At 34.2% G+C, this 22,930-nt stretch overlaps 1 protein-coding gene across 2 annotated transcripts in view; it reads left to right on the top strand.

Moving 5' to 3' along the window:
• SPOPL (speckle type BTB/POZ protein like) overlaps positions 1–20,769 on the top strand; it is a 57,033-nt gene extending 36,264 nt beyond the window's left edge. The window contains exons 5-12 of one of the 2 annotated variants that reach the window (XM_081242309.1): positions 1,881–2,008; positions 3,694–3,789; positions 7,121–7,298; positions 7,379–7,434; positions 8,805–8,927; positions 12,408–12,550; positions 12,640–12,693; positions 16,444–20,769. In XM_081242309.1, the coding sequence (XP_081098435.1) occupies positions 1,881–2,008; positions 3,694–3,789; positions 7,121–7,298; positions 7,379–7,434; positions 8,805–8,927; positions 12,408–12,550; positions 12,640–12,693; positions 16,444–16,588 (923 nt within the window). In that variant the 3' untranslated portion in view covers positions 16,589–20,769. The remainder of the gene's footprint in view (positions 1–1,880; positions 2,009–3,693; positions 3,790–7,120; positions 7,299–7,378; positions 7,435–8,804; positions 8,928–12,407; positions 12,551–12,639; positions 12,694–16,443) is intronic. The other variant, XM_081242308.1, reaches the window with a different exon arrangement.
• The last annotated feature ends 2,161 nt before the right edge of the window (positions 20,770–22,930 follow it).

Raw genomic sequence — 22,930 nt, 5'->3', positions numbered from 1 at the left:
TCTGTGTAACTATGTACTGTGACTTCTGCACTTTTACTTAGAAAATCTTAGGATTTTTTTCCCTAAAATCTAAAATCTGCTTAACCCAAAACATTTCATTTTGGCTGTTAATTTTAAAGGCCAGTGTAGAGTTACAGTTGTTTTACTAAGTCTTAGACTTCCTAAGACATGTAAAATTAGTTTTAAATCATATTAAAATTTAAATTTTTTATGCCCTAAAATGACATTCACTTTTCACTTGTAGAAACAGCTACTGTCAGGGCAAGATGCCTGGTTCAATGCCTGGCATATATAATAGGTGTTCAGGAAACATTTCTTTTTCTTCTTTGCCATTTTTGCCAGATAATAAAATCTGAAGAACAATGTGAAAGGAGTTTGAATGTCCTGATATTTTGTCACTAGAATTTTTTTGAGCAGTGGGCTGAACACTGACTGAAAGGAAATCAATTTTTCTTAGTCTCAGGACCTGTTAAATTCAGTTCAAGCTTCTGAATTATAGCCAGCTGAAACCACGTAGCCTGGCACTTCATAACAGAAGATCATTGTAGGAAATGTACAGTGTGCATAGTAGGAAAATATATCATGAACTGCTGCATTAAATTTGAAGTGATTTCTGGAAGTGAATAACAAAAATCAAGTACTAACCTCACTACAAAAAACCCTCCAAATACACACTTTAATAATATATTTTGTTGCTAAGGTAATACATAGTTTCACATGTGTTTTCACATTGTCTGACATTTAAGACAGGCGAGTGCTCTAGTTCAGGCTGCTATAACAAAGTAACATAGACTGGGTGGCCTATAAACAACGGACATTTATTTCTCACAAATCTGGAGGTTGGGAATCCAAGATCAGGGTGCCAGCATAGTCAGATTCTAATCTGACTGTTCTACTTATAGACTGCCAGTGTTTCACTGTGTCTTCACATGATGGAAAGGGCTAGGAAGCACTAATCCTTACATTCATGAGGGTATCTACCCTCATGACCTCATCTAATCCCACTCACTGGCCTCTTAATACCATCACTTTGGGGATAGGGTTTCAACATGAAACTTTTGAGGGGATACAAACGTTCAGTCCTTAACATGGAGTATCTCAGTTAGATTTAATACTGGTTTTCTACCTCCAGCTTGTATAACAGATAATGAATACTTTCTGTAAAGGACCTTGTTTATTTCATAGTATACAATTGTTAATCAGTATGTTAGGCATTTGAAACATTTACTTCAGACATTTATTAAATCTTTTACTAATCATACTAAGACTGTCTTCTGGACTTTTATGAAAATTGTTTTTAGAGGTAATGGGACTATGTCTGAAGACTTAGAAATGATAGGGGACTTTATTTAGCTTTTTAACCAGTTAATGGATTTTTCTCTAGTTCAGTGCAACTTAAATCAGTGGGATGGTTATCCCAGGAAAGCTTACAGGATGCCCTGGTGATATAGAGCATCCATTTTTAAAGGGAGAAACAAGAAATGAGAGGTATGTTTCTAAGTTGGTTCTGATATTAGATGATGAATAGTATGCCTGTGCCAATGTATTTTAATCCTACTTCATTGTTAAAGGGCTTAGATTGTTTGAAACATCTCTTCCTTCTCCTTGAGATTTGATCTGGCTTTTCTTCTACTTAGGTATCTAGGAATCTGAAAGTGAACTCATTGATAATGGCCAGAATCTTTGGTAGGCTGTGAAATGATCTGGTTCTACCTAATGTAACTTTTTTGACATTTTACCTATGAACACACATATCTGTAATTTTTATGATGGATGTATTGGCCCAGTCCTATTTTTGCACATTCATTTAACTGTGTTATCATTAACAGAATGTTTCTTGGCTACTTGTTTATTTAAACTTTTATTCTGTTTTCCACCAGAAAGCCAAAGAGCATATCGATTTGTACAAGGGAAAGACTGGGGTTTTAAAAAATTCATTCGAAGGGATTTTTTGCTTGATGAAGCTAATGGTCTTTTACCAGATGACAAGCTTACATTATTTTGTGAGGTGGGTACATTTTTTATTCAAGGAACTCAGTGTTTGGCTATATTTAGTGATAAAACAAAAATATACACTAAGTAACTGGTATAATTGGTAATATTTTATATGTAAATATTTAACCACGTAAAAGCTGACTGGATTTTCTTAGAAATCAATGTAGTAGCCCAGTCTGAAAAAATTCTGTCATATCTTTAAGCTATAAATTGTATATACAGTTATACTACCACATACTAAATACTTCTTCCTCATAGGAAGACTATGGATGTGTATAGCTTCATATCAAGATTTCTGAATATCTTCTTCATTCTGAATAATTCTAAATAGATGGTCAGTATTTTCTGTCATATTCAGATTGATGATATTAAACATTATTACTAGTTTATCAGTTTGAATCCGTACTTGAACGGTAGTGAAAGTGCCTGAAAAAAGGCTGGGAAGCTTTTTGTTCATTCAAGCAGTTGGGTTCATTTATTCAAATAGATGTTAGCATTATAACCAAAAGCATCTCAAAAATTTTAAGATATACCTATGTCTGTTGACAGACTTATAAGATATAATCATATGCATGAAATGTCATCTTTTGAAGGTTACCAGCATTGCCCCTTCTAATAATTTACACTTATGATTTGTCTTAATTTGAGGCTTAAACTTGGTTCTGTCACTGTTACTACGTAGCTTTATCTATATGAATTGTTGAGATGATCAGGTAACCTCAGCATTAAATATATTTCAGTAGGTTATTGTAGACAGATGAGTGTCATGGAAGCACAATAACTTCCTTAACTGCTACTAAGGTAGCTTTACTCTTTTTATAGAAAATATGTAAAATTTCTTGGCAAGATTTACAAACTAATTATATATTATGCTGTGTCAGAAGAATAATTGAAATATGGCCCCAGAGACTACATAGTGCAAATATAGTGCATCTTATTTTCACTTAGACAAGTTAAATGAACTGTATGATGAATTTGTTATGAATACAATTATTTGGTTGATAAAGCGCATACCACAAGTGTCTTGAGCAGAGCTTATCATTAAATAATTTGATAAAAATATATACTAAAGCATTTGTTGCCAATAGATAAGATGCTCTAAGTAGTATTCTAAATAATTGTAGGTTATGTTATTTACGCATTCTTAACGTAGAATCTTTTCAGAATTTTAGCAGTTATCTTAAATTTCAGCATGTTAGTTTTTTTTAATCACATAATCTTAGAATTTAAAGGATCTTAAAGGCTGTGTAATCCAGTTAAGAAAAAGAGCTACTGCAGCTAAAAGTCTTTTTGTGAATAAACATTTTAAGAAAATATTTCTTTTTTTAGAATTGAAATATTGTTTACTAAGTATATTTCCCTAAGTATATTTTATTGGAACCTAGACAACCAAAAAGTTCAGAATGAAGGCTGAAATTAAGATCTTTTTCTGATACATGTTTTTGAAGTATACTTTTTACTCACATGCTAAATTATACAAGCTAGTGACCTCCTAAAAATCGAACCCACCATGACATATATTTTAAGTTGACATCAAATTCAGTTTTGGATACTGTAATACATACCTTTACTGATGTAGACCTTTATACCCTGGGCACTGTATTTAACATAGGTGGGCAAAAAGTGCTTTGAACAAACATTCCTTGTGCCCTTTCCCTCTTTCTTCCGTACCTCTCACTGATGCCCTTCCTTCTACAGCATCTCCAGCACTGCTTGCAGAAGAGGAGGAAGCATTGCACTGGCCTGCCTAAAGAACTGCCTCCTCCCCTCCCCTGCAAGTGGTGCTGTAGACAGGTAAGGCAGTCTGGTGCTACCCTTTGGTGCAAGACATAAATAATCTTGCAAGTTCCATACTATGAGTCAAATAGCCAGAGGTAGAAATTTCTGGCAATGTAAACAGTTCTGCCCCTTCTCTCCCAAAGTGATGCAGAAAACAGGAATTGAGGAATAAGTAGGAAAAATAGAAAGTTGGTTAAATTGCTTTATCTTTTGGAATCCAGCAGATTTTAAATAATCTCATGGTCCAAAGACCCATGCTATTCTATGGTATACAGAAGACTATATACACAGGTAGAATATACGTAATGAATTGTTCATAAAATTAAATTAATTCATTTAGAAGGACTTTTTTTCCCCTCCTGTTTTTCTGTTGCTAAGTTAATCTTTCTATTTTAAAATACTTCTGATAGTGGATGGAAGTTGGGTTTTATTCCCTAAAAATGACAAAATGGAAAATTGACAACCCGATTTCTCTCATCTGCATTCTAAAAAAGGATTCCTGTCTATGAAAGCCAGAAAGTCTAAGACCTAGTATTCTAGAAGATGATATGAAATTGGACTACTAGAAGTTTCTCACTTTGGAGCCAGTGTAAGGGATGGTTAGGTAGTTGATTAGAGTGGCAAAATTTGTAGTACTATGCACCTTTGGATATTCCTAGCTAGCCTTCAGAATTAGTTTAGAGAATTGAGAGTTTTAAAAATAGGAACCAGTAGTCCCAGATTTCCAGGGAAGTCACAGCTGATTAGAGCCTGCACATGTTCATCTTTAGTCTAAATTATATTCTCAGAGTTGATCCAAAAGCAAATTTTAAAAAGAGCTGTCAAATGAGTTTGAGGTTTTACGTTGTCAGTTTTGAGTATTGTGCATTTGCTGTTTTATTTTGAAAGAACAACAGTTTAACCTCAGGAAAGAATCTCAGCCTTTCTTCTGAATTTTTTACTCTAGGTTCCATTCAGTAAGAATGTTCATTACCTATATTTGAATATGTACTAGAAAAAATGAAAATTTTACCAATTTCTTAATTATAGGTATCAAAGAAAATAATCATCAGAATTCATTGCATATCAGTTTTAATTAGATCATTAATTTCTGCTCTATAAATAGTCCCTTGGATACTCTTCAGAATATGAAATGTTAATTATGTCTTACTTAAAATTTGTGGTTGCTGTGATAATAGTATGTAGATATGTATGCCAATAATATAAATTCTTCTGAATTGTGATTATATATATAGAGTACAAATATATCATCATCAGTATCTATGCCCGATAATAATGGCTTTTTTTAATCCCTTTTTCCTTCTATCACCTGATTTTTGTAAAATTTTTCCATTAAATATATTGTTTTGAGTTAAGATAATTAGACAATAAGTAGAATTTAAGAAATCCTTTCCTAAATTTAAATAATATGGTCACATTTTCATGACTCCACTGCATACTTTATGCAAGTAATTGAACTGTTCAGTTTAATCCAGTTTCTGCTCTCTAGAAATTTCAAGAGCAGTGCTGATATGAACAAGTGAACACTGTCTTTGTGATCCTAACTAAACCCTGAATATTAATACCAACACTTTTGATTTATGTATCGTTAAGTTATAATGTATGGTGTAACAGAGCAATAAGGTAAGGATTAGTGAAGCTTTTTTTTTTGTAAAATTTTAGAAACAATTTGAATAATTAAAAACTTAATAGAAGAATCTTTATTCATGAACTTATTTATGTGCACAATGTCTTGGCTCCTATATTTAGAAGAACATCTCAGAAGATTGTTGTGATAAATCCCTTCAGAACCATAATTGCATTAACGTACTACTAATTTTTTTAAAAATCCAAAGAAATACTGTCTAGTACAAAGAATGCTATAAAAAGGGATGTAGGTCTAGTCTTCCTCTGATACTGACTAGCAGTGGATTTAGGACACTTTAGTTACCTTCTCTGGATCTCACTTTTTCAAATTTTTTTTTAGAAATGAGGTGATGGGATTAGATGATTTCTATGATATGTGATTCCAAAAGGTTAATAAGAGCGGACACACAAAATGGTTAATAAAAATATTCTCAGAAAATAGTTTTCTTTAGAAGGTGTCTATTCATTCATATGAGATAGATGTTATTACATCTGGGTGATGTTCTCCATACATTTTATATTGGACCATTATACTTTCTAATCATGTTAGTAGTTTGATCCAATTTATCCATTTCCAATTTACAATTTCTACATAGTTTACTGTATTTGTCCTTACTTATACCTACTTTTAATTAACAAAAGCCTTATGAAATATGTTCTTAAATGAACACAGTCATCTATTGCTGCATAACAAACAACCATAAAACTTAGTAGCTTGAAACAGTAGATAACTAATATAGCACTTTTTGTGAAAGATGGTTCATTTACTCTTGACACATTTGATTTACTAGTTGAGATAGTATTTTATTCAATTTATTAAATGTAATATGAAATTCCTAGTAATAGTATATTCCTTTTCTTAAAAAATTAGTGTGCCAAACTTAGTAGTGTTTTAAGACTCTATTCAGTATGTAGTCATCTGAGAGATAATTTAATCCATATATATTGGACTCCATATAAGAGCAATATTGCAGTCATACCAAGTTTTATTTATTGATTATTTCACAGGTAAATAAAAGGTCTGCAATCGAATTAAATTATATTTATATTGTTCTTACTGTTGATTTTTTTAAATAAAAGATTTCCATGAACATTAATAACTACATTGGTTTTGTGAGAATTCTTATACTTTAAAATTTAAATCAATATTACTAGATATTTAAATCAATTTGTTTAGAGTTGAAACATATAGGGACAACACTTAAAATACTTCCCAAATTGCATATTGTAGTCTGTAGTTTTAAAAAACATTTTAAAATACTCTAAAAAGTCATAAATGTGATGCTGTGTTTATTGAATGTATAACAAACTTTAAATGTTGTTAGGTCTGTAGTGTGAGGAAATAAAAATTAAAGAAATTTCTTTCTCCTCACAAAAATACCTTCTCCTTGTTTGAATTTGGAATCATATTATGACCTTTTTCTTGTTGAGAAATACTTTTTGTGATTAATAGCCAAGCATTCCAAGGAATCATTAAGCCATTTATTTACATAAAATGTCACTTTAAAATGATCTAGTTCATTTCAATCTTTTTTCTATATTATTTCTCTCCTTTAAATTGCGTCCTTAAATTCAATTCCCAAGTATTACCATTTTTGATCAGGAGTACATTGAATTTTCTACATGATTTTAATGATAAGAAGTTTAAGTTTAGAGTTAGTAGCTTATTATTGATATTAATTTATAAAAGTGTTTTTTCTTGCTGTCCCTTTTTTATTAGGTGAGTGTGGTCCAAGATTCAGTAAATATATCAGGACATACTAATACAAATACGTTAAAGGTGCCTGAATGTCGACTAGCAGATGATTTAGGTAATCTCTGGGAAAACACAAGATTTACAGATTGCAGTTTTTTCGTGAGAGGACAAGAATTTAAAGCTCATAAATCTGTACTTGCAGGTACTTTCTACTTTTGGGTAATATAGTACCTTTCTTTCATAAATTTGTGCATTAAATAATGATGCTTAATCTTGTTACAGCTCGATCCCCAGTTTTTAATGCAATGTTTGAACATGAAATGGAAGAAAGCAAAAAGGTAAACATGGTTTAAAGGGCTAATATTTGTACAAATGTAGAATAGTGGAATGTATATTTTAAAAGTAAAGGTGCATTTTCGTATTGATTTTAGAAAGAAATAGAAGGATGGGGGTTAATATGTTCTATCATAGAAAAATAGATGTAGCTTAATGTGGGTGAATATTCCACATAACAGCTATTTCACCACCCTTCTGGGAGCAAAATAAGTGGGTAGTTGTTATCCAAAAGGATAGCTGTCCAAAAGGACTGTACTGGTCCATAACTATTTGAGAGTTCTCCAGTTAAGATGTATATTCCTTCTTTCTAGACCTTGAGTTGACTTTGGAACTTGTTTTCTAGAACAAAGACAATTCCTACATTCTTTTTACCACTATAATAAGAGGATATTTATTGGATTTAATAAAGGATGTAAATTATGTCATTATTAGTATGCATGAATTGTAATCAAGATATTACTTATTTGGTTTTCTCAGATATTTCTCTTTCACCTGTCATCTTGAAATGTAGTCAGATTAAAGACCAGAGGTTGATTTTTGCAGGTTGCATTACATGTGAGCCTTTTTGCTCCAACTAGGCAACTCCTGAGTTTATTTATATGGCTCAGCTTTATTCTCCCTGAAGAACTAGAAGCTGCAACAAAGTAGCTTCTTTTTTTCTTTTGATTATTGGTCTGGGCAGGTAATATGATCAGTCTTCTGATCAATGATGTCAAATATTATTGTCATCAAAGGGTCAGAAAAGTTTGGTATTGTTTAGTGTTAAGTATTTAGCTTCATTGATCTCAGGAGAGAAACCAAGTACAAAGATACAGGAGTAAAAAAGCAACTAGTCCTCTTTGGACCTGAGTATGTCTCGAGTAAAGAGGTGAGGTGCCCATAGATAATATTACGTGCCGTTTTTATAGGAGAGTTCTGAGGTAGTGGGCTCTGGTATGTTCTCTAATACCTGACCTTACCTTTGCTTAAAGCTGGGACTAGAACCAGTGGTTATTGGGTCTTAGACATTGTATTACCACCTAATTCTTTTCAACAACAAAAAAAGTTAATAACCATCTTCTTCTAAGATAGAGGTCAGAAACTGAATTCAGATGTATTTAGTTTGGCCTTACAGATTTTTTTGGTTTTGTTTGAACTCTTTTTAACTGAGAAATTGGGGTTTATATTCCTACATCGTAGTGCTTGACTTGGTGTACTTCTCTTAGACCTGCGTGCTTCACTTTTGCCTGCTTACTTAGCTTACTGAAGATTTACTTACCTCAATTTTAAACTACACTTTGGGGCTTTTAAGTTGCTGTCAGTTTTGCTTTGGTTCATTTGTGTATGTGTGTGTTCTTGAAATATAACTTTTTTTTGTTGTTTTCAATACCAGAATCGAGTGGAAATAAATGATGTAGACCCTGAGGTTTTTAAAGAAATGATGAGATTCATTTACACAGGGAAAGCGCCAAATCTTGACAAAATGGCTGACAACTTGTTGGCAGCTGCAGACAAAGTAAGTAATTCGGTCTTAAAGGGCTGAAAAATATCCTCAAGGTTGATGTATCTAGAAAACTATCATCAAATGAGAACCCCCAAAAACTTGAAATATTGAACTAATTTATACTGTTTGTGGGTGGCTCTTGAGAGTATTGCAAAATAACACACAGTGGGATAATATAGAAATGAAATTTTTTTAAATCAATAAGACATAAAAATATCTTGAGCCAATTTACAGAAATGGCAGATTAACTGTAGACTCAATAGTTTTGAGTGTATCATTACCCTGTTTTATGAGAACACACACACAATAGCATATATAATCTATGGCAGTTTTAAGATATTCTTAGTGTTAAGAAACAGTGCATGACCTTTGTCTAAAAAAAGGAAAAAAATATTGGGTATTTTTTCTAATTTAATCTTGTATTCATAGATTTCTTTTTTAATATGAGTATAGAGAAAAAAACAATGTTAATTTTATAATGTTTTTTTATAATGGTGATTTCCTGAAGGTAGGGAAACTACAAAAATTTCAGGAAATCTCAAAGCACTAAAGCACCTTGGGAGCTTTCTCCAGAAGTATTAATGTCCATGCCACTTCTGTCTGTCTGTGTGTGTATGTAAGTGTGTGTGTGTATGTATGTATGTATATGTATATATAGTGATAATTATACTCATTTTGAAAAATGTTACCATTGGGAGAAACTGGGCCAAGTGTATATTACTATCTCAATAAAAATGTAAATGTAAAAATGCCATTATAATAGAGTCAAAAATATGAAATACGTAGACATAAATCTGACAAAATATGTTCAAGACCTGTATGCTGAAAATTGTAATATACTGCTAATAGAAATTAAGGTAGACCTCAGTCAATGGAGAGAAAAATCTTGTTCATGGACTAGAAATCTTAACATTGTTAAAATGTCAATTCTCCTTTGATTAGTAGAACCAACATGTCACTATCAAAATCCTAGCATGCTTTTGCAGGGGAAAAATTGACATGCTGATTTAAAAATTTATATGCAAGTGCAAGGACCTAGAATAGTCAGATAACTTTGAAAAAGAAGATCAAAGTGGAGGAGTCATAACGGTTCAGTATTTAGGACAGCATTGTATTGGTGACAGTATAGACAAATAACTCATTGAAGCAGAATATAGAGTACAGAAATAGACTCACATGTATGACTACTTAATTTTTGATAAAAGTGCAAAGATAGTTCAGTGGAGAAAGGATAGTCTTTTCAATAAATGGTGCTATAGGAGTTAGATAGCCTATGTCCAAACAGATGAACTGTGGTTGAACTCATTTGAAAAAACTTTGTATGCGAACTTGACGTCATATACAAAAAGTAACGCAAAATAGATTATAAACCTAAAAATCTTAAACTTCTAAAAGAAAACATAGGAGAAAGTCTTCATGATCTTACATTAGGCAAAGACTTCTTAGCTATGACACCAAAAACATAATACATAAAAGGAAAAATGATAAATTGGACTTCAATGAAATTTAAAACTTCTTTTCTTCAAAAGACATAGGAAAATAAAGACTAGCCGCAGACTGGGAGAACATATTTGCAAAGCATATATCTAATGAACAACTTTGGGGTTTGTTTCTGTTTTTTGTTTTGTTTTGTTTTTTAGCAAATTGTATTATTTATTTATTCATTTATTTATTTATTTATTTTTGGCTGTGTTGGGTCTTCGTTTCTATGTGAGGGCTTTCTCTAGTTGTGGTGAGCGGGGGCCACTCTTCATCGCGGTGCGCGGGCCTCTCACTGTCGCGGCCTCTCTTGTTGCGGAGCACAAGCTCCAGACGCGCAGGCTCAGTAGTGTGGCTCACGGGCCTAGTTGCTCCACGGCATGTGGGACCTTCCCAGACCAGGGCTCGAACCCGTGTCCCCTTCATTGGCAGGCAGATTCTCAACGACTGTGCCACCAGGGAAGCCCCTGTTTTTTGTTTTGATGATGAACAACTTTTGTCCAGAATATAAATGATTAAGGACTTTTGTATTCAGACTGTATAAAGACCTCTCAAAACTCAATTATAAGTAAACAGTTATTTCTAAAAATAAAAATATTTGAACAGACACTTCCTAAAATAGTGTCAGTCAAGTATATCAAAAGATGCTCAACCACATTAGCGTAGTATAAATTAAAACCACTGTGAGATACTTCTGTAACTATATTATAAGAACTAAAATTACAAAGACCATACAAAGTATGGTCAAGGATATGGAAAAATTAGGACTCTCATATACTGCTAATGGGAATGTAAAATGATACAACCACTTTGAAAGACCATTTGGCAATTTTTTTAAAGTTTTACACTTACCATACTCTTCAGCAAGTTTACTTATAGGTTTCTACTCAAGAGAAAAGAAAGCATATGAAAGCATATGCCCATACAGTGACTTGTATATGAGTGTTTATAGCAGCTTTATTTGTAATGGCTAAAAACTGGAAAGACCCAAATGTTTGTCGATAGATCAGTGGAATACTATTGAGCAATAAACAGCATAGAACTATTGATACATAGACAACAGCATGCATGAATCTCAAAATAATTATAATGCGTGGAAGCCAGACAAAAACAAATGCAACTTGTATGATTCCATTTATAGAAGACTTCAGAAAATGCAGACTGTAGCAGTAGAAAACACATCAGAGGTATTGCCTGGGGTGGGGTGAGGAAGAAGGGTTACAGATAGATAGAAGGAAACTTTGGGGAATAATGAATATGTCCACTCTCTTGATTTAATGATGGTTATATGGCTGTATAAACTTATCAAAGTATATACTTTAAATATCTGCTATTTATTGTATGTCAATTTTACCTCAATAAATTGCCAAGGATGTTCTGATAACATATACTAAGTTTTTAATGGTTATGAATATGATTTGTTTAGCTTTATAATTTATTTTTCAGAATTAAGTAGTGACAACATGCAGTGTACTGACTGGTGTTTAAAATAGTAGAAAAGAGAAATATACTCATTAAGAGTATTGAGTAATAAGGGTTTTTTAAAGAATAAAACCCTATTTTTTTTTTTTTTTTTTGCGGTACGCGGGCCTCTCACTGTTGTGGCCTCTCCCATTACGGAGCACAGGCTCCGGACACGCAGGCTCAGTGGCCATGGCTCACGGGCCTAGCCGCTCCGTGGCATGTGGGATCTTCCCGGACCCGGGCATGAACCCGTGTCCCCTGCATCGGCAGGCGGACTCTCAACCACTGCGCCACCAGGGAAGCCCTAAAACCCTATTTTTAAAATATCCTTGCACTTATGCAAATAGAAATTTCTTAAGAAAAATTAGTCTTTCTCTTGAATGCATTAATTCATACTTTCTTTATATTTAAAGTAATTTAAAGACTTTTAAAGTACCCTCAGTTCAATGTGTAATGGGCTTAAACTTCATTTTCTAAGTACAAATATCGTGTATTTAAAAACTTGCTAGTTTGAGTAAATGTTTAATGTTATGTTTTCCTTTTGGATAGTATGCACTGGAACGGCTGAAGGTCATGTGTGAAGAAGCTTTGTGTAGTAACCTCTCAGTAGAAAATGTTGCTGATACCCTTGTCCTTGCAGATTTGCACAGTGCGGAACAGTTGAAAGCACAAGCCATAGACTTTATTAATAGGTAAGCTATGCTTGTATTTCAGTGGACATGACACCTTCAACAGTTCTTCACCGGCCTTTTTCTTAAGTGTGTTTAAATCTTCAATGCAGGTGCAGTGTACTTCGACAGCTTGGGTGTAAAGATGGGAAAAACTGGAACAGCAAGTAAGATGACATCAGTTTCTGACTTAAAGTTGATCTGCATACATGAAATTAAGTGTTTGCATAGCCTTTTGTTCACCTACAATAAGTATGAATCCAGATATTAGTTATATGAAGCAAACTGCCAGTTTAAAAAATAATAATTTGACTACTTAGTGGGTTCTTGAGGCTATGCTCTGTTGTAGATCAGCTTCTAATGTGAATTGGGATGGACGCTCTAATGTCTTAAGCACGTATGTTCATGTAGTATATAGCTGAGTCCAGGTATTTCAGTGGCTGGAGATCCTGCCCTTGCCCTTTCAGAAAGCATTTCTAAAAATGTGGGAAATATTTATTTTATCTTATGAGGAAATGTACCCTCCATATTTGCCTAGAAACTTGACATTTGAATGCTAACCCACTGCTTCTTAAGGTAGCCAGATAACTTGCATCACATGCTATATTAGGCTAACTGCCTACCATTCCAGAAATAGTAGCAATTTGATCTTTCCTTTCCCTGGTAGATTATAATGAGCAGGGTAGTTGTGACATCTTTCTAAGCCTGGATCTTCGGAATATGATGTAACTATTAGAATTTATTATTCCCTTCTTTTTTCTTCTTCACTCATTTTATTTATTTATTTATGGCTGAGTTGGGTCTTTGTTGCTGCTGCTGTGCACGGGCTTTCTCTAGTTGCAGCAAGCGGGGGCTACTCTTCGTTGCAGTGCATGGGCTTCTCATTGCAGTGGCCTCTCTTGTTGAGGAGCACGGGCTCTAGGTGCGTGGGCTTCAGTAGTTGTGGCTCGTGGTCCCTAGAGCGCAGGCTCAGTAGTTGTGGCACATGGGCTTAGTTGCTCCGCGGCATGTGGGATCTTCCCGGACAAGGGCTCGAACCCGTGTCTCCTGCATTGGCAGGCAGATTCTTAACCACTGTGCCACCAGGGAAGCCCTTCAGTCATTTGTAGAGTGACATTTTTACTCTTTGCAATTATTCAGTATCAGGAGTCAGGAGGTTGAAGAATTTGCATCTGCTTTTGATTAGTTTTTGCCTGTAAACCCTTAAACTCCATTTTTGCAATTTATCAAAAGTTGATACAAGAAAGTAAAAAAAGACAGCATTAGAGACAAGAAAATGAATGTTTGATTTATGGCCCCTTGCTTTCATCTGTTTTGATAGATTTGAAGTTGGTTAACTGAATTCTTAACAGTTTGTGAATTCTGTTTTATGAAAGTAAAAATTAGTGGCTATTTTTAAGATATTGATTATTCTATATATTGGTCAGTGTGTGATAATACATTATCATGGTATGTGATCCTAGAAAAAATCAAAAGACTGTTTTGTGATTCTTTGTACTTTGCCACTTTCAAGCTCTAGTTTTATTCTGTTAAAAAAATATTTTGCCTTGTATAGCTTTTTCAATGTCAAAAAATATAAGCTTATTTTATATCTCGTGTAGAAGCTGTATTGTACATAGAGACCTTCAATAGCTATTTGTTGAATTAAATAAATGAAAATGTCAGGTAAATTAAGAAGTATCTGTGTGATTCTAAACAAGTTGAAATTATAAACATGACGACACACTGGTAATTGGATGTTAGGCAAATTTTTTTTTAATTGTTATTAGCTGCTATTTAGTGAAGCAAACATCTGTGTAGCATCTATCGTGTCTCCAGCACCATGCTGGGGTCCTGCATATAAAAACAATTATGTGGAAAAATCCTGTCCTTGAGAAATTGATCTAATGACAGGAACACATCCATGAATATATCATTTTATTATAATATGGTAAGTAATGTGATAAAGAAGGTTATGTGCAGGACACTTGACTAAGGCTGGAGGTTTAGGGATGAAGATGACTGAGGCTTGTCTTAAAACAGGAATAGGAATTAGCAGACTAAGAAGGAAATAACAAGCATTGCAGACAGCATAGCTTGAATCAAAGTATAGACGCACGAAGCAATAGTTGATCAATCGTTTGACAGATATTTATGTTTATTATCCAGTAAATTCTCAGGGCACTGTGCTTACTTAGTACAAAGAATATAATGGCGAACATGACAGATATTTTCCCTGCCTTCATGGAGTTCATGTTTTAGCAGGAGATGTATAAGAATTAAACAAGTAGTTGAAGTTAAGTGTAATAATAGGTAATGTAGAGCATACCCATCTGAGCATATAGCAAAGGGACCAAACCTAATCTAGGGGTCAGAGAAAGCCCTTTTGAAGAATTGTTGTATAAATAAAGACGTCATGAAGAAGAGCAAAGAGGTGGGAAAGTATATCCCGAACAAGACATTCCAGTGTGCAAAGTTTTGGTGATAAGAAAGAACAGTATGGAGGGTGGGGCATGAGAAGCTGGAGGAAGAAGGCAAAGATCAGATCATGGAAGGCCTTTTAGACATTATTCGAACAGGAATGGGCATACAGTAAAAGGTTTCAACCTAGAGTAGGATGTGATCAGGTGTGTGTTTTTAGCAATGTCTCCACATGCATGGTTGTGGGGAGGTTGAGTTTGTGGTGGTAGTTGAGGAGCAAGGTTATATATAGGTAGGCCAGTTGGAAAGTTATTGGAGTGTTTCAGGCAAAAGATGAGAGCAAAATTAGACTTGACTGGCGACAGTGCAGCCCGAGGGAAATAAAAGGATATAATATTTTGAATGGACAATCTATAATACTTGGATATTATTTGGATGGAGGGTAGGTACAAAGGAGAGAAGACAGGAGACAAGGAAGGATAACTAGATTTTTTGCTTGGGTAATTGTATTTACTCAGAGCATGTTGTACATCAGGTACAATAAACAGTTCAGTATTATTATTCAAAGTGCCAGAGCATGGAAGTGGGAGGTAGAAAACTAGGGGGAAGAACTAGGAGACTTTATTTCTCTTTCTAAAGAACTTGTGTATTGGCAATGGAGAAGAGTAGAAGACGATGTGTTCATGTTAGTGTTTATGTTACTAAGGCAGCATGGAAGCTGGTTTGAGAGGAGCAAGGTAGGAGAGTAGAAGACAAATTAGGAGACTCCCGTAATAATTCAAATGTGAGGTGATGTGGGCCTTAACTAGGGATTCAGGATACCTTTGGGAATTAAAATAGGGCTTTGATGACTGATTGGAAAGGATGGCGTCTAGGGTGACTTCCAGGTTTCTGACTTGAATCACTGGGTGATGGTGGAAGCATTAGCTGATTAGAAATGAGAGAGGAAGAATTTGGGCCTTGGGAGAAACGTGTTGAGTTCCCTTCCGACAGTCCCAAATTTACGGGTCTCCAGGCACATCCAAGTAAAGAGAACAAGTGGTTGGGACCCACCTTTGTGGGGAGGCCTAGGACTTAGCAAATCATCATTTATCATCACTGAATATGATAGTTAAAATTGTGAATAGTGGATGAGATAAGATAAAGAATGTTAAGGGAGAAGAGTCGAGGGCACAACTTGGAACTCGAGAGAAAACCTGCATCTAAGAGCCAGGGAAAAGAGCTCTTGAAAGAGCAGGCATAGAAATGGTAACAGTGGGAGTAGAACTGTGCAGACAAGTGTCACACACTTCCAAGAGTAGAATTTCCAGAAAAATTGAATAGTTTCATTTATAAAAGAAAATACCAGTAAGGTAAAGATGATATTTTAATGAATTCAAATGGTTTGAATACATAGAGAGGCAAACAAAATGTTCCAGAACATTTTGAAATTTGTAAATTAAAAAAAAAAATTGACAGTGCATCAGTGCATTTTGAAAAGTACTCTTTAGTAAACATCTCTTAATTTTATTTTTCAGCCAAGCAGCAGACATAATGGAAACATCTGGGTGGAAGTCCATGATTCAGTCTCACCCACATTTGGTAGCAGAAGCCTTCCGAGCACTAGCATCTGCACAGTGTCCACAGTTTGGTATTCCACGAAAACGGCTAAAACAGTCTTGAAATCTTCCATGAACTGTAGAAAAATGGAATTGACTTTTACTCCTCCAGGTCCAGAAGGATTCTAATACACAAACCATAAGCAAGAGTTGTTTCTGTTGTCTTGTCCACAGAACAGAAGCTGAGAAAGCATATTGCTTGAATTTCAGGTGGATAGTTTATGGTTTATTCTTCAGCTTTAAATTAGACTGATTATACTCTAATTCACTTCAAGGCCTTAAATTATCTTCAGTGACTTCTCTTGTTCATATATATACTTTAATTTTTTTATTGTGCCTTGTCATTGTGACCAAGGCTATGCAGGATTGCACTAGCTCCATAATGCAGTAATATTGATAACTGAAGATAATAAGTTTCAAAAGGATCTTCCATTAGTTTGAGAAAGGCAAATGGATATTATAGGGTTTGTCCTATGCTATCAAAGTTTAAAACTAGGTTTTCCTTAAAAAAGCACTTGTATTGGAGATTACTGGTAATGTCTCCAGTCTAAGTTCTATAAATACAGGAGAACCTGCTTACCTTCAAGGTAAGTTATGGCAATACACTGCTTCAATTCTAATTTATTTTTCATTTCAGGGGGCAAATATGCAATGAGTTGGCCCAAATTTTTAGTGAAATTTGTAGTGTTTGTATGTCATCTGTCCAACAAACTAAGAGAAGCATAACAAACCTTTGCTTGTGTTTCTTTGTGAGTTTATCCAAGTTTATAATGATTGAGAACTGATTGAGGTTAAGATTTCGATAAGAAGAAAGCATGTTTTGTGCTGAATTAATTTTTTTTTAATTTATAGTGACCTACATTTATATGAAGAATTCTGTACATGTTAAAAGTAAGGATGACCAAATGTAAATTTAATGAGTGGGCCAATTAAGAAGATATATATGCACTTTTAATGTGTAACTTTTTTATACTGAATGGTACTTTTTTTTTTTGCTTTTGAGAGAGTTGATAAGGTATAATTAATTGTCTTAGCTTTTGAAAGAATTTTTAAGACAGATGGAGGCAACTGGGATGTTTGTGATAGTAGATAAGGAAGATATTCTCGATTATAGTTAATTTGACTTCCACATATTCATTATTGAATTCACGCCTGTTTATCACGCTTTGGAGAAGGCACCTGACCGTAAATGAATCCTGGACAGCCTACTCTCCTTCTAAAAGCAATGAACTGCTATTATTTGCAGACTAAAGGAGAGAACCCTTAGAAATATGTCAGGCTACACTCTGAAACCTTTTTTCCTCCCTAGCTTTCTCCTTTCTGTCTCAGTTACTGTACCAACATTGTGGATGATAGTGAAATTCTGCATAATGTGAACAGGATAAACTATTTATAAACTGCTTTTCACGGGCCAGTTCTTTATTATAAATGAATTTGAGCTTTAAACACATACACATCTTCAGTTTTTGATAGCTCTGTTTACAACAGAAGTCTGTTCTGGTGCATTGTCCTGGTGAAGCAGGAGCAATCAGTGTCAAGTCACTGCATCTGATTTCCTGTGACAGTGGCAGTATGCTTCTTAGGCAAGATTTACATTTGACCACAAGGGAAAATTTTTTTTCACTGGAAAAAAAATGCATATATCTATATATTTACATATATAACTTTATTCTCCAGATTAAAATTTGTATAATTCGTTTATTTCATTTTTGAATTTAGGACAAAAGGAAAAAGATGAAGCATGAAGTTTTAAAATGTATTTTATTTTTGTTATCTGTCTGTTAGGTATTTACCGAAGCAATCCTAATATACCAAGGGTGATTCATATTTACATTGAACAAACACTGTCAAATAATCATTTGTTATCCACATCAAACTGGGGTTCAAAAAGATCATATTTTCAGATATCTTCATTTCTTCCTGTGTAGCTTGAGTCTTTGTTGTGTTAACCTAAATTTGAAATTGGAAGACTGCCTTCGGATAGAAGAAAGATTCTTACATATGAATGGATTCCATCCTATGTAAGAGTATTATAGGGAGCAGAAATTCACTTCCTTAACTTCACCATAAGATTGAGCCCTTTAAATTTAAAATGTGCAATTTAAAAAAGAAACCACACACACATACATATACACTTAAAGAATTTGAGATTTTGCCAAGGTCTTAGAAGAAAACAAAAATTTATCCCTCAGGCCCTAGAATTTTGTTGTCTTATATTAAAAAAATACTGGTGTATTCATTTATGTCAGATGCACACAGGTGCATTCTGAATTAATTCACTGCTTGGATCTACATTTCTAACCATAGTGACTTCAGTGATAACGCCTATTATAATGAACATTTCAGCTTACCCTTACTTACATACTTACTTTAGTGTTTGTTGCAAATCTGAAGGGTTTTATTATAAAATTTTTTTTTTTGTTTGGTAGCACATTTTGTACCAAAAACGTCCAACACTGTGCTGTAAGAATATCCACATTTGAAGAAATGTCCACTTTTCAGATAATATATTCCTACCATTATACTAACAGAATCACATGGTAGTTGATTTATTTTTTTTATTTATTATGTATATTTTTGGTATTGTGGGTTCTTGAGACAATGATACAAAACTGTTAATGTATTCTAACGTGAGTGCTCTAATAGCTTTTTTTTTTTTTCATTTTTAAACTACAGACATTGTTTTCGGTAGGCACAGATTTTGTCCTGAGCAGTGTTGCCTTTTGAACTAAAGCCTGCTCCTGTTTCCCTTTGGTCACCTAAACAGAGCTTTTTCTTAGAAAAGTAGTAACTGGTCTTAAATGTTCCATATTATAAAAGTAACCATTGGAGAACTGTTGTTTAGATTGAGATACAGAAACACTGTATTTGTGCCTTTTTCATTTTTTAATATTAATGTGTATCGGTATTTGGAGCACAAATATGAAGGTGCCATAACATTATGGCCTGCCATTGTTACCTCCTTGAATACTCATGTGTCATTGTCTTGAAATAGTAATTGGAGATTCTTGCATGTATTCCGTGGTCATTTGGGCATGTGTGTGTGCGTGCGTGCACGCGTGTGTGTGTACATGTACTTGTATTTGCTTGGACTTGTGTGTGGTATGTTCAAAAGAGTGAATTTCTGAAAATAGGACTCAGTTAAATGTTGAAAGTTTAGGTTAGTTGAAATGTATTCCATTTAAATGTGCTTTATTTGAGGGGACAATTGAGAGGAAATTATAATTCTCAAAAATGTGACCAATTTACTGCATGATGAAATGTGAAAACAGTGCCTTTTAAGGACATCAATTTTAAAATTAAGTTTTAAAATATTAACAAAAATCTCTTAAAAAGTTGTCATGAACATTATTGGTTTATTTTTAAACGAGACCTAAGTTAGAGCTTAAATTGCCAAAAGTATAGTTATTAATTTATTTACCCATTTGTTTTGTGCATAAATTTAAAACCTAAGCAGAATTGTTTATAAAATTGTGGATCATAGATGCTACCCAGTGTTACTAAAATAGAACACTAGGGACTTTGGTAAGTTGTTTTGTTAAAATCCAGCTCAAGCTTTTCTCAAAGCCAAGTCTACTTGAAGAGGTGAATTGTTCTGAGTTGGATGTTCATGCTCTTTGATGGATAAAATGAAAATATTCAATGTATTCTTGCAAAACAACGTGGGTGGTTGGGTTTTAGTGTTTTTCAGATTATAAAGACAGCACTTTCAACACACATAAGAGTATTTTGCAAACCTCTTTTATACAGATTATGAGCTCTGGTTTATTTAAGTGTTAAATGGAATGATGTAAATTTTAGGTCCAGTTGAACAAATATTGAGTGCCTACCATGCGAGACTTCTTCACTAGGAATGAAATCACCACACTGTGTCTTCTGTTTGCAGTATGTGGACTTTACGTTTGAAAAAGAATTCTTATATTTAAATCTTTTTTTGTTGTTAAGGGTTTATCCTTGTATACTGTAACCCAGTTAATTTTTGCATTCAGTTTTTTAGAATGAAGATATAACTTAAGTGAGTCCCATTTTTGAAAATAAAATTCTGCTGAAATTATTTAAAAATCAGTTCTGGGGCAAATTGATTTTCAAGATTCAAATGTATAAAGACATTTTGAACTTTTCAGCCTCATTTTTAATCAGCTGATGTCAATGATGAGATACATACTTTTTGTATCTTGTTGCTGAAAATATTTTTTGCATTTCAGCACATTGAGTTAAAATAAAGTTGTTACTACTTATTCAGAATTAATTGGTTTATTTTGTGTTTATTTGAAAAATATGAATAATTCTTTTTCAGATTACTGTGATGCTTTACAAAAAAGAGCCATGTATTTGATATGGTAACTTTTAGAATTATGCTTAGTAATTGTCTTTTCTACATAGGAAAGCTAGTGTTTTTTTTGGAACCTACTAAAGACTTATTCCTTGACTCTGAGATGTTACATATATATGTACTTTAACATATGCATACCATCAATATTGCATGACTTATGCTAATTTTATGTAATTTAAATCACCTTTTCCTGGTCCTCCTACCCCTTCTTAATTTCAGCTAATTATTTGCTGCTCTCAAAAAGAGCAAATTTGGGGCATTGTATTCCTACACCAGCTTAGTAACAGCAACATAATTAGTGCTTAAAAATTACGGCCAAAGTCACAGAAATGCACAGTGAAAAACCTTCCATATACTCAACACACACATACACATGTCCACACACACTGAATTACCCTTAAAAGAATAAAAGAAGGGTTGAAACACTTAAAAAATATTACCTATACAACTATAGTAAGATAGGACAAGTGGTCATATTCTAAACTTTAAATAACCTTTAAATAACCTTTTCCCTTACTCTGCAGAAGCCAGCACCCTTCATACTTTATTTTAGAAAATTGGAATGTTGTGTTTCCTCCATTCTGTCACCTCAGAATCATTTGTTTCTAAGAGAAGGCCAAGACTGGCATTTGCTTTTTGATCACTGTTTTTAAATAGAAGACATTGATAGAGATGTTTACATTGTTGCTACCTTCTTATTTTTTGTACCAGGGAGGTTTGCATGCAGATGTCTGCAGTGATTAGTGGCAAAAAAATTTGTCATTCCTGTTAGGAGTGCTTCCTTTCCACCTCTCCCTCATCTCTTGCCCTCCACCCTAAATTCCTTTGTAAAGGATTCAAGTGTAGTCCTGCTTCAGTCTGTGACATCAGAGCCAAACAATTCCTATGGTATCTAATCCTACCCCTTTGTCCAAATTCAAACCAGGCCTTTCGTCCAAATTCAAACCAGAATAAGTGCAAAGAAAAATTGTGAGATTTAGGAATGACAGTTGCAGCACGCACACACACAAAGGCAACCAGTGTCCTGAGGACTCTGATATAACTGCCACAGCAGAAGGTTTTTAGAATGTATACTTTATAAATGCCCCCAAAATGTGCAGGTCATTATGAAAATTGGGCAAAAATGAGGAAAAGTGAAAGTGGCATGCAGTTGAAAAAGAGTAGTGAAATTAGATGCATTAAACTTGATAAACCTTCCTGAGGAGGTGATGCTCAAATTGAGTGGGAGTTAGGCAGTTCAGTGGTGGTATCATCCAACCGATTGCGTGTTGGCAAGGTTCATATGGAACATTTATGGGAGTAAAAACGGGTGTGGCTATATCCCATTGTATAAAGGGAAGAGAAATTTCATGTTGTAAACCAGTTAGCGAAGATCACAATTGTTTAAAGATCTTTTTAGAAGAGTTGAACTTAACCTATGAGTGTTGAGTATGTCATCAACAATCTGTCAATCTTCAGATGGGTTGGAGGGGGCTAAAGGAGAGAGGGTAAGGAGACCCTCTTAAGAGGTGAGCAATACTAGTGCTTTGTGCTAGGCTAGGAGACCTGGGATGGAGAAATTTGAGGGGAAATTCTGAGAGGGCTTGGAAATTCATATGGTAGAAGGAAGATGGAGGAGTCATGAGTGACTCCCAGGTTTGGTATTTGAGCAACTGGGTGGAGGGTGGTACTGATACATTCACTGATACAGTAATCACAAGAGTAGCAGCAGTTTGTGGAGAAAAACAAAGGTTATTTTGATTTGGAGCCTGTTGATATTAAGGTTCTTATGGGGCATTCTGGTTGGATATGTGAATCTTAAACATGAGAGTGATCTCAGTTATCAAGTCTGGAATCCTTAGTATTCTACAGATGGTAACCAGTGTATGCAGGCTGAGGTGAGAAGGCAGCACAGGGCAGAGACCGGGACGAACAGTGAAAGAGCAGCTTGCAAAAGAAGATGAGTGATCACAAGGTCAGAACCAGAAGACTGTCCATCCTAGCAGTTGGAGAAGAGAATGCTTCAAGAAAAGGGGTGGTTGACAGTGTCAAGTGCTACTGAGCAGTCAAATAGGCAGCTAAAATATAAATTCA

Source organism: Mesoplodon bidens, assembly GCF_964165515.1.
Source record: "Mesoplodon bidens genome assembly, chromosome: 8".
Taxonomy (NCBI): domain Eukaryota; kingdom Metazoa; phylum Chordata; class Mammalia; order Artiodactyla; family Ziphiidae; genus Mesoplodon; species Mesoplodon bidens.
The sequence above is the reverse complement of the archived record's forward strand: the minus strand, read 5'-3'. Positions and strand labels throughout refer to the sequence as shown.